General features: G+C 33.8%; 1 protein-coding gene across 3 annotated transcripts in view; it reads right to left on the bottom strand.

Moving 5' to 3' along the window:
• Positions 1–12,874, bottom strand: part of LOC110383026 (neuronal acetylcholine receptor subunit alpha-7) — a 90,592-nt gene that overhangs the window by 23,994 nt on the left and 53,724 nt on the right. For 2 of the 3 annotated variants that reach the window (XM_064043698.1, XM_064043700.1), the window contains exons 2-3: positions 10,346–10,485; positions 2,574–2,618 (exon numbers count right to left, since the gene is read on the bottom strand). In XM_064043698.1, coding sequence (XP_063899768.1) covers positions 2,574–2,618; positions 10,346–10,485 — 185 coding nt within the window. Of the gene's footprint in view, positions 1–2,573; positions 2,619–3,018; positions 3,064–10,345; positions 10,486–12,874 lie in introns of all 3 variants that reach the window. The other variant, XM_064043699.1, reaches the window with a different exon arrangement.

A 12,874-nucleotide genomic window follows, 5' to 3' on the forward strand; every position in this document is an offset into this window, starting at 1 on the left:
TTTAATAGGAAAATCCCCAAAATAGGAAAACTCTTCATTTTTTGAAAAGCGAAAATACTAGAGATTTATTTTTCGTAAATATGTATGTAGCTATGTTTTCGATTTAGGAAAGTAAATTGCTTTAGAAAGCATAGAAGAGCAACATACACCATTGCTTGCTGACAACTTCATGTCTCTTACGGCGCGGCTGCCATATTGGAAATCCAACTTAATGAGATGTCACAAAAGGGTGTGCCCATCCTCACAAATATACGTAAATCTTAAATAATACGGACTGCTAAAGGGAATTAAACGGCTTATGCAGTTTGGGTAGTTTCGTGTACGAGTGGGAGTGAGACAGTTATATAACAAATGTCCTATCTAAAGGTTTAGTATTATCAATTAGATAGTTTATTAAGGCTACCCTTCGATATATGTGGCATCGTAACTTATAATTTGAGTGGTAAAGTGTGTGAAGGGTGTTAGAATTATATTATTTGGAGAACTATTGTTTGTAAATTGTGGATAATGTTTGCGCACTTCGTTCCAAAAATGTGATGTCCATTTAAAATATTGTAAATGATGTTCAAGTTTGTATGTGTAAGTCAGTGACTTCTAACAAAAGTAACTCTTAGTTATTTTTAATATTGCAAACTAGAAACATTATAAAACGAATTTACTTTCTAGCAAACTTTCTCAAGAGTTTTGAAATTGGTTAAAGGACATGGTAACTTACTAAATTGATCGTTAAGTTTAAGAACTTTGAAATATAAACTTTATGTAAAGTTCTTAGAGTTTGTTTTGAAGTGTACCTACCCAACAATGTACAATGAACTTAGATGTGCTGAATAAAAATTTGAATACAAAATTGTTTTTACAGATACCATTTTGGTAAGTCTTCGAAAAGTTTTTGAAATGTCTAATTTGAATCTCAAACAAAAAAATATAATTTATTTTGTGTGATAAAATCCAAAATTGATTGTACATATCTTAAAGTAATCTTATAAGAAACACATATACGTCACAAGACATCACAAAACATTTCTATATACGTATACATAAGAGTAATGATAGATTAAAAGAGAAGTATATACATAATACACAACTAAAAAAGCGAGAAACACGTGCAATGGGAAACATGCTAATATATAAAAATATAATAATTATTATATACTGTACTTTTTGTACCTAAAAAGCTCGATATTTCTAATTTCCTTGCAATGGTATTAACTGCCTTTTTTCCAAAAACAAGACCGAGGGGGTTCACTACTTTTTGAAACTAAGCTGCCGTATTGGTAAATGCTAAAATAATTAGTTTTAATAGCTTAATTACATACCTTTAATGCTGGAAAATGGAAAACATAATACAAAGGAGTTTTCAATCAAAATGAATACAACCTATTTATTAATTCAATCACTGTTGTAAAATACAAAACCGCCAACTTTAAAAGTATGTACATTAAGCGTCATGGTTTAAACTTTTTTTATTAAAATAATAAAAAATAAACAAAATCTCGCCGTCGATAAAATCGGGAACTGAAGCATAAAATCTATTTTTTCTTCAAAACAAAAATAAAAAACTAAATGGGTCTATTTTAAATCATTTTAAAACTGTGTACATTTATGTCAATTGTTGTACACAACATTTTAATAAGTAGTAACATATTATGACGCTATACAGGTACCAAGACACAAAACATTTGAAAGAATTAGAAACAGTTTAAAGTACTATTTAGGAAAGATTTTTGAAAACGTCGTCCCATCGAGGTTTAACTCCGCAGGCAAACTAGATTCGAGCATGGTAACCGCACTTCAGTTTGAACGAGGATAATATCTCCCATAAATAACATTCCATGGCCATGCATAGTATGAAAAATACTACAATTCCTTGTAGCGAAAACAAAACAAAATCAACAGCGGGTACCCAGGATGTGCATAATCAATATACAGTGTACATGAAACACATTTCATCTCAATAACAATATTTGTGCATATCAATATACATAAATCTGCAGCAATATGTCACTCCCAATTGACCTATCGAGACCCACTTTATCACATCGTTTAAGTTATTTTTCAATTGAGAAACATGTATGTTTATGTTATCGTGAATTATATCGTCGCACTTATCGTCAACCATTAGTACATATTGTTAATCGCATTGCGGCTTACACGGCAGCTGTCTGATATACACAAATGTGATCCTGCGCGATACTCACCACAGACATACAGTACCCACTCTATGGACTACGTAAAGTTAAATCTACTAAGTAGCTAACTTATGACAGTTTGTATGAAGGGATGCATGATAGGGGCTACTGACTAGACTACAGCACGGGGTCAGCGATGACGGGACATGTCAAGCAACTCCCATACAAATATCATAAACAGGTTAAATACAAAAAAAGACTGCCGCATATTCCACAATGCTATGCAATTTTCATAACAGTCATAGATTAGAAGAATAACCCAAACAGATAGACAGAACGAAGGTAAATATACAAAAAAAGAAACAAATCAAAAAAGAGTAGAAACGAAAATAATGATTAGAAATTTTAGTGTTAATTTTAGGTTTGTCTTTTATTCACACTTACCAACGACAGCCATATATTGGTTATAAGTAGTTGATTCTTCTCGTCCTATTGGGTTAGACGATGTCAACAAAAACAGAAAGGGCGCAGTCAGTATGATGATCTAAACAAGTGTCGACACGCGGGGGCTGGCGGCGCGCGAACATCCTCATGCGAGCGGAGCGCATGCTCGCGCGCCGCCCACACACAGCTAAATAGATATCGTATGCGTAGTTACAACAAGTTAACACCGACTCCATGCGACAGATCTGCCGCGAAGGCGGCGCCCTCTGTCCGCGCCCGCCTCCTCTAACCTTCCCTCCAAGTGCATTAATGGTGAATTAAAAAAGTGCTGTAAAATAGTGCTGATTGAATGTAGAAAAGTTCGGTAGTTATCGCTCGTTACCCGGTAGTGTCGGGATAGCGGGGCGGGAGGGCGAAGGCGCCATACCCGGCTCCTACCACTTACCAAATTGAGCCAGACGTTTGTGGTCAGGATTTGATTTTTCTCATCCTTATTTTGTAAAAGGTACGCACGCCGACGCAACAAAGGAACGAAAAAATATGGTGAACAACAGTACCGTGAGGGGTCTAAGCTTATACCTCTTAATTTCAATTTAGCTGACTTCATACAAAAATGTACAACTTTATTCATTTGCTTGATGACATTATTTCTGGTCTTAACTTTTTAACAAAACGAACAAATTCAATTACACGACCAAGGGCAACATTGTAATATTCTTTGAAGTCAGCTAAATATCAATCTAAAAACACAGATGAACCACAAAGTCGTTTTAATCTCTTGCCCTCGATTTGAGTTGGATAATCCAGTTTTGCTTGGGCCAGTCGTTAAGACGGAGCAATTAAATATTCCAGTGAATAACAGAGAGCAGTTGGGTGATGAGTAATGCGTTTTACGATCCCACTCGACGGTTGTTTTATACGGCCGTTTCTGAAATATGACAGATTTTATTGTGACTAACTCGAAATATCTGACGCAGACAGAATTCATTTTGACGTTTTATGTTGCGCTGCTCGTGTATTTTGTTGCTGCATCTCATCTCGAATTTTGTTGTCTTGCATCTTTAGAGTTGTAAGCGAAGTCTAATTTGGAGCAGCAGTGACTTTGAGTACAGCAGTAAACTTTTAAAAGTGCGCAATAATATCGTGACGACCAGGATTAGGTAGAGGTTTGATGACAACGACAACGCCTTAGTTTGTCAAACACAAATCTTAACTTTGAGCTTTTGAAAATTAACCTATTTCGTGCTTACGATCATCGTGACAGTCTGCCAAACGTCAATATGTCTAGAACTTAAGCCTCTTTTACATTTCAATACATAAAAGATAAGAGGCCTCACAAAACAAATCCAGGTACTCTAAACAGTTGAACTATAATTTCCAAACCTATGACATGTTTATACCTAACTTCAAGCATAAACTCAGATCTACAGAGACCAATAAACTTAGTACAGCATCTGATAAAAGTTTATGACATACAAAGATTTATATACCGGGGGGAGAATTGATTGATTACGTGAATATATCCTTTTTATAGAATAATGTTATACGTAATAACATTTTTTGGGATATAAGGAAGTATTACTTTAAGTAATTGGTTGATGGTGTTGTTTTCTCGTTAGGGTATAAAGTTTTGATCAGTGTAAAGATATTTTTCGCCGTAAATATAAATATTGGTTTGATTCGTAATATTTTTTGAATTTTGATAATACTATTGCTGTATGGATGCAAGTGATCTCAGAATAAATTAAAAACACGTAAAGATGATGCAGTGTTTTTTAATGCAAAAGATCTACTTGATTACATTGTTACACAGTGACGATTTCATTCACTGACGCATATATAACAAAAAATATAACTGCATATAACAGGAATAAGGCTAAAAGTTTTGCTTACCCAAGATAAGATTTAACCGCTTTTCCAAAACGTTCATAACACGAACATCTTAATACGTACTTTATAACATAAAAGTTTAGAACTTGATGCGACAGCTGAATTTTATGTTCCAGTAACTCGACTGTCCCTCGGTAACCACGTCTAAACGATCTACATACTAATACTAGTAAGCATAAATTCATTTTATGGTGATATTTACGAAGAAAGTACTTTTGTTTAATGGTAGTATTCTGCGTGTACTTTATCTTACAAGATCACACACAGCACCCTTAGTCTTGGTGACCAAACTCTTAAAAACTGCTTTAAGGAAAAACGAAAAGCGCTTACTATCTAGACAGTCATAGTAGTGTTGTGATTATTCAAAAAAACCCCCTTTGTAAATATCGTAAATCTGAAGAATATTTACAGGACAGACTCGCCCCAAGTATGTGATGATCGATGATATCTTTTAACAAGAAAATATTTGAAACCCCACTGCAAAATACTCGTACTTAAATTTTAACACTTACGTGGAACTTTTTTCCCAACAAACGTCATACGCGTAGGACTGTAGAATTCAGAGTGACGCCGCAACACTTCAATATGTGAGCGAACAGAATTATTCAATACAGCACTTAAAGCGACAAGGGCTGTTGCAAAGAACGCCTCGCTCCAAGTACTTACTTGCCGTGGGCGCTTTACGCTTTTGTCCTATCTTGCAGCGCTCGATTTTTGCGCTTTTTTTACAAAAGTTTCAAATGGAATTTGAAGGAATTATGATGAAGTTTGGTGCGTGGGTTTATTCTTTTTTAATAATCATGTTGGTTTGTCACTGCGGAAACGAATTATATCCTTTGTTTGCCTTTTAAACCAGAGTTTGAAAGTATAGAGAGGCTGCTAGCTACCTTTAAGATGCTCCTATTTCTTACGCTGTTATTATTTCATTTATTGTGACTAACTGATACGTTGTAAAAAACGATTTTACAAAACTCCAGGTTCCCTTACATTACTAACCCGATGGGGTCGAAAATATATTTTAAACTAAAGTTACTTTTAAATACTTTAAAAATCTATCTATGTATCCCCAAGGATACACCTATCTCCTATATCCTTACAATAGCATCTACCCTATTAAAGCCAGACTTGCAATGTCACTGTCAGACTGACATTTCAATTTCCTCTGCAGTTACAACTAACTGATGATTTCAAAATGCTGAATGTGTCCATATTTTAGTCTTCATTGAGAACCAACTGTTTGCATACGTGAGCAGATTTTTAAATGATTTTTATTCGCAGTATTTGTCAAAATAAAATATTTGTATCCAAGTATTATATTGAAGTGTTGGTATGGTATTAACTGTTACAGGATTATATTATCTTGGTTTGTTATAAAATATAAGGTAATATTTTTAAAATGGGAAACGGAGCTTTATAATACAAATCGGTGGTTTTGAATCAATTAAATATTGAAGAAAGATAGCTTAGAATCTGGAAAACTTCCAAATATTTTAATATAAATGTACCTAATTGTAATATAACGTAACAATAATTCTACTTGAATTACTTTCCTACTTATTTAATTAAGCTGAAGTCGGGGAACTTGTGGTAAGGCTCAGTTGTAAGCCACATTTAAATCAGTATTGTTTGAGAGACATCCTGTTACATTACATTTAGGCCCTCATAAAGCTACTTCCTGTATTTATAGAGTACCAAAATAGTCGTAAGCATTTAGACTACGAATATAAAACAGAACTTTTTTTTATTAAGACTTGCCATTATGAAAATCAAATACACATATAGAATAAATATATTTCCCATTTAAGAAACTAGCATTTTAGTGATAAATGATATACATTTTTAATTATTGAAATAATAGTTTTCTTTTCAAGACAGTATTTCCTATTGGACTACCTTGAGAAGGAACATCGAAACAAACTCAAGGGTCATCATTCTCCTTTTAAGTCCAAATAGGTTAAGAATTAATATATTCCAAATATCTTTTCAATCATCACAAATTTATCAAATTATGCGGCTTAATTAGCAACATACCGAACTAAATAAAATTACGCGCTATTAATTAACTATTTCCAATCGACTGCATAAAATTCCTGCAGAAAATTATAGCAGGTTTATTAATATTGATTCCGTTTTATTTGCAATATAGAATTCAATAATTCCACGGGTATAGCATTTGCAGGGCACGTAACTATTTCAAATTCATTAATTAATCATTCATTTCAGTCAACTTTGGTCGTCGAAAAACCTGGATTATATAGATAGTTTTAACTATGTTCCATCGTATGTATTACTGGGAAGCGAGATAAAACTGTGGCAATATATATGCCTTATGAAAAGATCTCAATGATATGAGACATTTCTTATAAAACGTACATTACCATTTGGCCCATAGAAAACCAAGATTAAATAATAGTCTATTCCTTTTACCAACATAGAAGTCAGTCAATACAAAACTGCTAATAGGATAATGTATTAGGTTTATCGAAGGCACTTAACAAAACAGCTCACTAATAAAACAAATAAACTTTATTAGTGTATACTAATCTTGTTTGTTATTAAGTAGGGGTCAATGAACCGTGCTACTTAGTGCTAAGTTAGTCAGACTAACAATAGTTAGAGGCTTCTGATAACACTAGAACTTGGGTAAAGTTGATACCCTTTGTCTCCACAAATATCAGAACAATGTTTTGCTATGTGTGATAAATGTCGGAGGTTTTATTGCTGTGTTTACAGATATAATAAACTAGAATCTAGTGCTCTAAGTTCTAACCCACATTATCATCATGTCACTGTTAAATTTCATCTTGGTATGATCAGTCATGCTTTCGCGTTTATACATGAGTAAGGCTTACGATTCTTTTGGTAAATGTACGGTTACAACTTATATTATATACGCCATCAATTGTATATTGCGATATGTCTTAAAAGTAATATCAATTAACATATCTGAAAGTCATACATGCTTATGTATGATATTTAAATAAAAATGTTAAAGCAGGCTTTCGTCACGTGTTTTAGAAAAAAAAAGGAGAATTTTTCTTAAACACCTGTTTAACTTTTTTGCAGTAAAACCTAAGTTAACCTAAAAAATATGTTTTCAACATATTCATACCCAAACCTGCATACATTTTGTTTTACTATTCGCATCTACGTAAAAACAGGCACACATGAAAAAGCTGGCGTATTTTTTCTTTACGTATTCTCTTTTTAAAAAATCCCATTCAGAAGCTAAAAAGTTCACAGCGAAATTGGCAGCTTTGATGTTCGGAGCTTACAAAAAAACAGATCAAAAGTTAGACTTTAAAACTACATAAAAATACTTTTTTGAAAACGTGTATATTGAGCTAGTATTTCAGTTATATATTTTTCTGTTAATTAGTCAAAGTTAATACTAGATTATTTTTCGGAAAATTTGTTTTTGCATTCCGTATTGAATATCAAAACATAAATCAAAGCGAATTTGTAAAATTTGTACAAATTAAAATGAAACGTGAAAGGTAAACAACGCTAATTTGGTTAAAGCATTCCATCAAGATTGTATTTTACTTTTATTTTTATTACAATCCAGAAGTAAAGGATACTACAGTACAAAGAGTATTTACTATAGATTCAATAACACAGGACTGTCGGAAAGCGATTTGAAACTACCTACATGAAACCACTTGTGTAATAGACACATCTACATCACGACATTTGAGATGTCTAAGATATCAAGGACATTGTAATTAACATAACGACACAAGACAAGACTTCACCAACACGTTGTCTTAATAAAAACCTACCAAATTCGAAGGACCATTAAAATTATCGGCTTAGCGTAAATTTTAATAGTTTTCCCACATTATAGTGTTATACCAGTAGTTAGCATAACGGGCTTCAGAAATTGACCGCAAACAAGGATCGAATTATATGGAACCTTCACTAATATGGATAATCGGGTATTAACTTATGACGTCATATTTGTCAATAGCTTAAGGCCCAAGTTCACTGAAAATATAAACGTCAGTTAACTTAACACAACTGTTTACTACGAATTTTCACAGTAAATTTTCAAACTGAACAGTCGTTTTAGAAACGCGAACGTTAAAGTCGTCGGTTGAACTCAAACTCAAACTCAAAAATTTTATTTCAAATAGGCCTATGAAAGCTCTTTCGAAACGTCAAAGCTAGGTGCAAAGGTGGTGTTGGTTTTCTATTCCAGGTTAGGACTTCTATTGTCAAAATTAATTATGATTAAAATGCCGCTTAAAATTAAACATGTCAAAATTAATTGCACAAATGTAATATAAGCATGACATAATAATAAGTGACATTCGAGTATATTCGTATCGTAACCCGAGTACAAATTCAAAACATCAAAATTCACCCTCATCACGAAAGCAGTATGATATTCCATCGCCTTATAATTCAGTAAATTCTAACAATAGAATATATATTTATCCGCAAATGTATTATAATATTATGCTTCCCAAAAGTTTGTTTATAAAACAAACAACGTCAATTTATCCAAATTGTGTTTGAGGAAAGCCATATCACCACCTGCCTTGTTATTCACTGGAATACTTCAAAGATTAACATTTTCACGTTTAACAGAAATATCAAAGAAAAGGAAAAATGACGGAATTTTCGATAAAAATATTGTTAATTTATAATTAAGCATTAACGGTTGATACATCGATTACATAGTCTTCAGTTGTGTTGAGGTTAGGCCACTGGTAAGTTCTAGCTTAGTTTTACTTATATAGGTAACTTAAACAAAGCTTAGATGATACCCAAACAAACTGCGGTTTCGTAAGTTAAGATTTGTAAACTTGAAAGTCTAACACTGACCGTTTACCCTATGGGATAAGTTAGTATTCTCAATAAAAAAAAATTAACACACATTGTATGTTTTTGCATAATTTTACAAATATCGATAAAATTATCTAACAAGTTATTTGAAAAATGGATTTGAAAAATTACTGATCATTTATTCTATAATGGAGTTCAAAAAACCCTTCGACCTTAACAAGAAACCACCTCAAAAATAAACCACTATTCAGAAAAGCGTTACACTATTATGACAAAAAAACTGGTCACCCAAAGCCGTCAATTGGTGACACGGTCACCGCAAACTGTCAGACGTCAGACAGCCACAATCCCTTCAACACTTTAATCCCGTATAAAAGAGAAATAGCGGTTTTATACAAGAAATTATTATGACGAGATCGCTCAAGCGAATCACCCCGGTCCTTATATTAAAATTATGAATGAAACTACCCATTTATTTTTTTTAGAATGGAGATAAAACTGTCGTACTTTGTGCCTTTTTTGCAGAAATATGATGTGCGGAGTTAGAGTTGTATACTCACATGTTATTTAGTGTTATTATGATATGATTTTTCTGCCTTTTGTGTAAACAGGTCGATAGGGAATTCTTGATCATCGCGTCGACAGGAGATTGATAAACGGCACTACACTATTTATTAATGAGCTCACAGAGACAATAATAATAATAAAATCAATTCATGCTAATTTGCTTATTAATTAATTATCTTTAATCAACAAAAACATGTGTTTGTCTCCTTTAGCTTTAGCTAATTTTGGAATAGCCAACTAGAATCAAACTTGTTTATATTTTTGACGTTCATAAGTGCTTGTAAGAGCCTTAACCTGAAATAAATTATAATATCAATTCTAATATCAATTATAGTTTCAATTCCAATCACCCTACTCTCTATGCTATATGATGTTGAGGACATCTGTGTTTATCCTTCCCTCTTTCTTCCAACTGCTAACAGCCTACACAGAACTTACATCTAAATTAGCCTACCAGGAGTTCTCTTCCAGTTTTCCAGCCTCCTCAACACAACACAAGACCCTCGTATCAAGAAGTCACTCACCACGTCAATGATCTGCTGCAGCGTCAGCCCGAACCTGACCTCTAGAGGTTCGCTCTCATTGGCCACCGGTCGCTCCAGCGTGTTGTAGTTGGCCAGCAGCGCGTTCAGGAGTCGCTTCTCGTGAGGACCTTGCTCCGATACTGTTGGTGGAAGTAATTAGAACATCAATTATTATAATGATCGTAACTAGTGAGGTCTATGATGAAAAATATGGTGGAAAAAAGTGGGGTGAAAAGTAAGAGAAAGAAAGATTGCAGTAGGGTTGACTGAACGATCAAATAATAGATAAAAAAAGAACATGTTTATGGCAAATAACATAAATAAAATACATTTTTAAACTGTTAAGTTAGTGGTGAAAATGATACGAAAATAATACACTAACTTAAAATGACATTTAAAGTTAAATAGATAACATCTGTTGGTGATAGCTGAGGTGTGTGTAAACCGTAATTCAAACCTTAAGTCCTTTGTCAAAGAAAGTACATTTTCGATCATCTGGTTCCTCAGTCCTAGAAAATAAATATGAAACCTAAGCCCAGACAGCCGAATCCTCATGTAACTGAAATATAAACATGTTTATGAAGATCTAACCAAAATATATTCAGGACATGTTCCCAAATAAATATTCATCAAAGAATACTTCAATAGTCCTTACAATACTTGTATCTCAATCCTACAGAAAATTATTACTTCCGATCAATATACCACGATACACTCATACAGAAAAGGATAAGAAGGATTTTATATAATATAGGAAGAAAATAATCCTTTATCTTCGTAAGGATCCGAACAAAGAATAAAAAGAAACTGCAGAACGTAACCATAGACAAAACTCATTATAATAAATCCTGCATCGAGGAAAGTCGCAAAGAAAAAGGAAACCTTTTCTCAAAAGCCATTGACTTCAAAAATCCATCTAGCTTCCTCTCTAAGTGAATAAGGCAACTAATCTTTGAAACTGAAGCACCCAATAACTTACGGAACGAAAAGAATTAAGAGCAACAGAGACCATAATTTTTCACAACAAATTGGACAAATCCCCATAGTTCAGTGTGAGAGAACTACGTACATCTGCCGGGGAATAACGACTGGATAAGCCTGTCCACGCACCTGAACCTTTTAAAACCACAAAGCGACCTTAAGTTCAAAGACATAAAGGTCATTTTATCGAAGCTGAGGGAACCCACAAGAGTCCGGCTCGAAGGATCAGCAATAAACACTCATTTTAGGGGCTTACAATGCTCTTATACGTGATGTATGAAAGCTAGAGTGTGACAAGTATAACGCGCTCGTACGCCCGGATTAGTATGTTAGAAAAGGATGGATGTAAGTGCTCAGTTGCGCGCGAAATCAGGTAATTTATTTTTCTTTGCTATCTTTAGGTCCCGTGAGGATTTCAGTATGGTCTAATAGTTTCTTGACCAGTATATACGTTGTTCGTTTTCGTTTGCTTTTGTATTTATCAATAGGAATCTTTTACTTGGTCAATTCATGAATAAACTACCTCCACTTTATCTCCAGATTCCCTTGTATTTGTTGATACTTCCCACGATTCCACTGTGTTTTATACAAAGCAAACATGGCCAATGAGAATAATATAAATTGCTACACAAAGAACTTAAATATTTTGGAGTCTGTCCCGATATTATCCCCCTAGATTTAGCTTTCTATTTGTAATGTTACTACAGATTTACATGCCCATATATTTTTTGTACCTTCTACTAGGCACAATATGCCTAACACAACAGTTTCAAACAAAGACCATCTTACATTACAGTTTTCAAAGTGTTTCACATTACCTCTTAAGCCTAACAAAAGCCCATAAATTCAACATGTAAGAAATAGATACAAAACTCGTAAATCTTGGGTATTCTATGTAAATCCCGGTTGTAAATTATTCCGCTTAATATGTGTAACTAACTGGGTTATATAGGCTGGTGATTACAACTCTAACGGGTGGTTTGACTTAAACTATTAAGGGGATGAGCTTAGCAAGCTCGTAGTTTGTCATACTACCTTTAATACACTTCTTTGAATGGAGTCGGGGTGGTGAAAGGAGATGCGAGAGGCTGAAGAGTTTGCCTGTGTTTGTTTGAACGCGCTTATCTCAAGAACTGCTGATCCGATTTGAACATTTCTATAAAAAGTGTTATATTCTATTTATCAGGTAAAGATTTTTATCCGGGTGCGCGATTTCGTGCCTTTTGGCACGCAAGTGAACCAAAATCTAGCATGAAATAGGTAAAGATGTAAAGCCTTCCTAAATTTACATTATCTCATTATTCTGCTACCCTAAGCCTAAAAAAGTGTCAAAAATACTTTTAAAATGGAGATGAAATCACTTTGAAAAGCCAGTACTAGTGGTACTAGCTAGGGCTTTCAAATACCGGATTTTTTCAAATCCGGTATCAATACCGGTATTAGAAATTTCAATACCGTGATCACGTGATCACGGTATTGTCGGTCATGCAAATATTGCAATACTCCAGATATTAAAAGTTGTCGCTCCTTTATGCGTCTTCGAAGTGC

The sequence above is a fragment of the Helicoverpa armigera genome, chromosome 3 (assembly GCF_030705265.1).
Source record: "Helicoverpa armigera isolate CAAS_96S chromosome 3, ASM3070526v1, whole genome shotgun sequence".
Lineage (NCBI taxonomy): Eukaryota > Metazoa > Arthropoda > Insecta > Lepidoptera > Noctuidae > Helicoverpa > Helicoverpa armigera.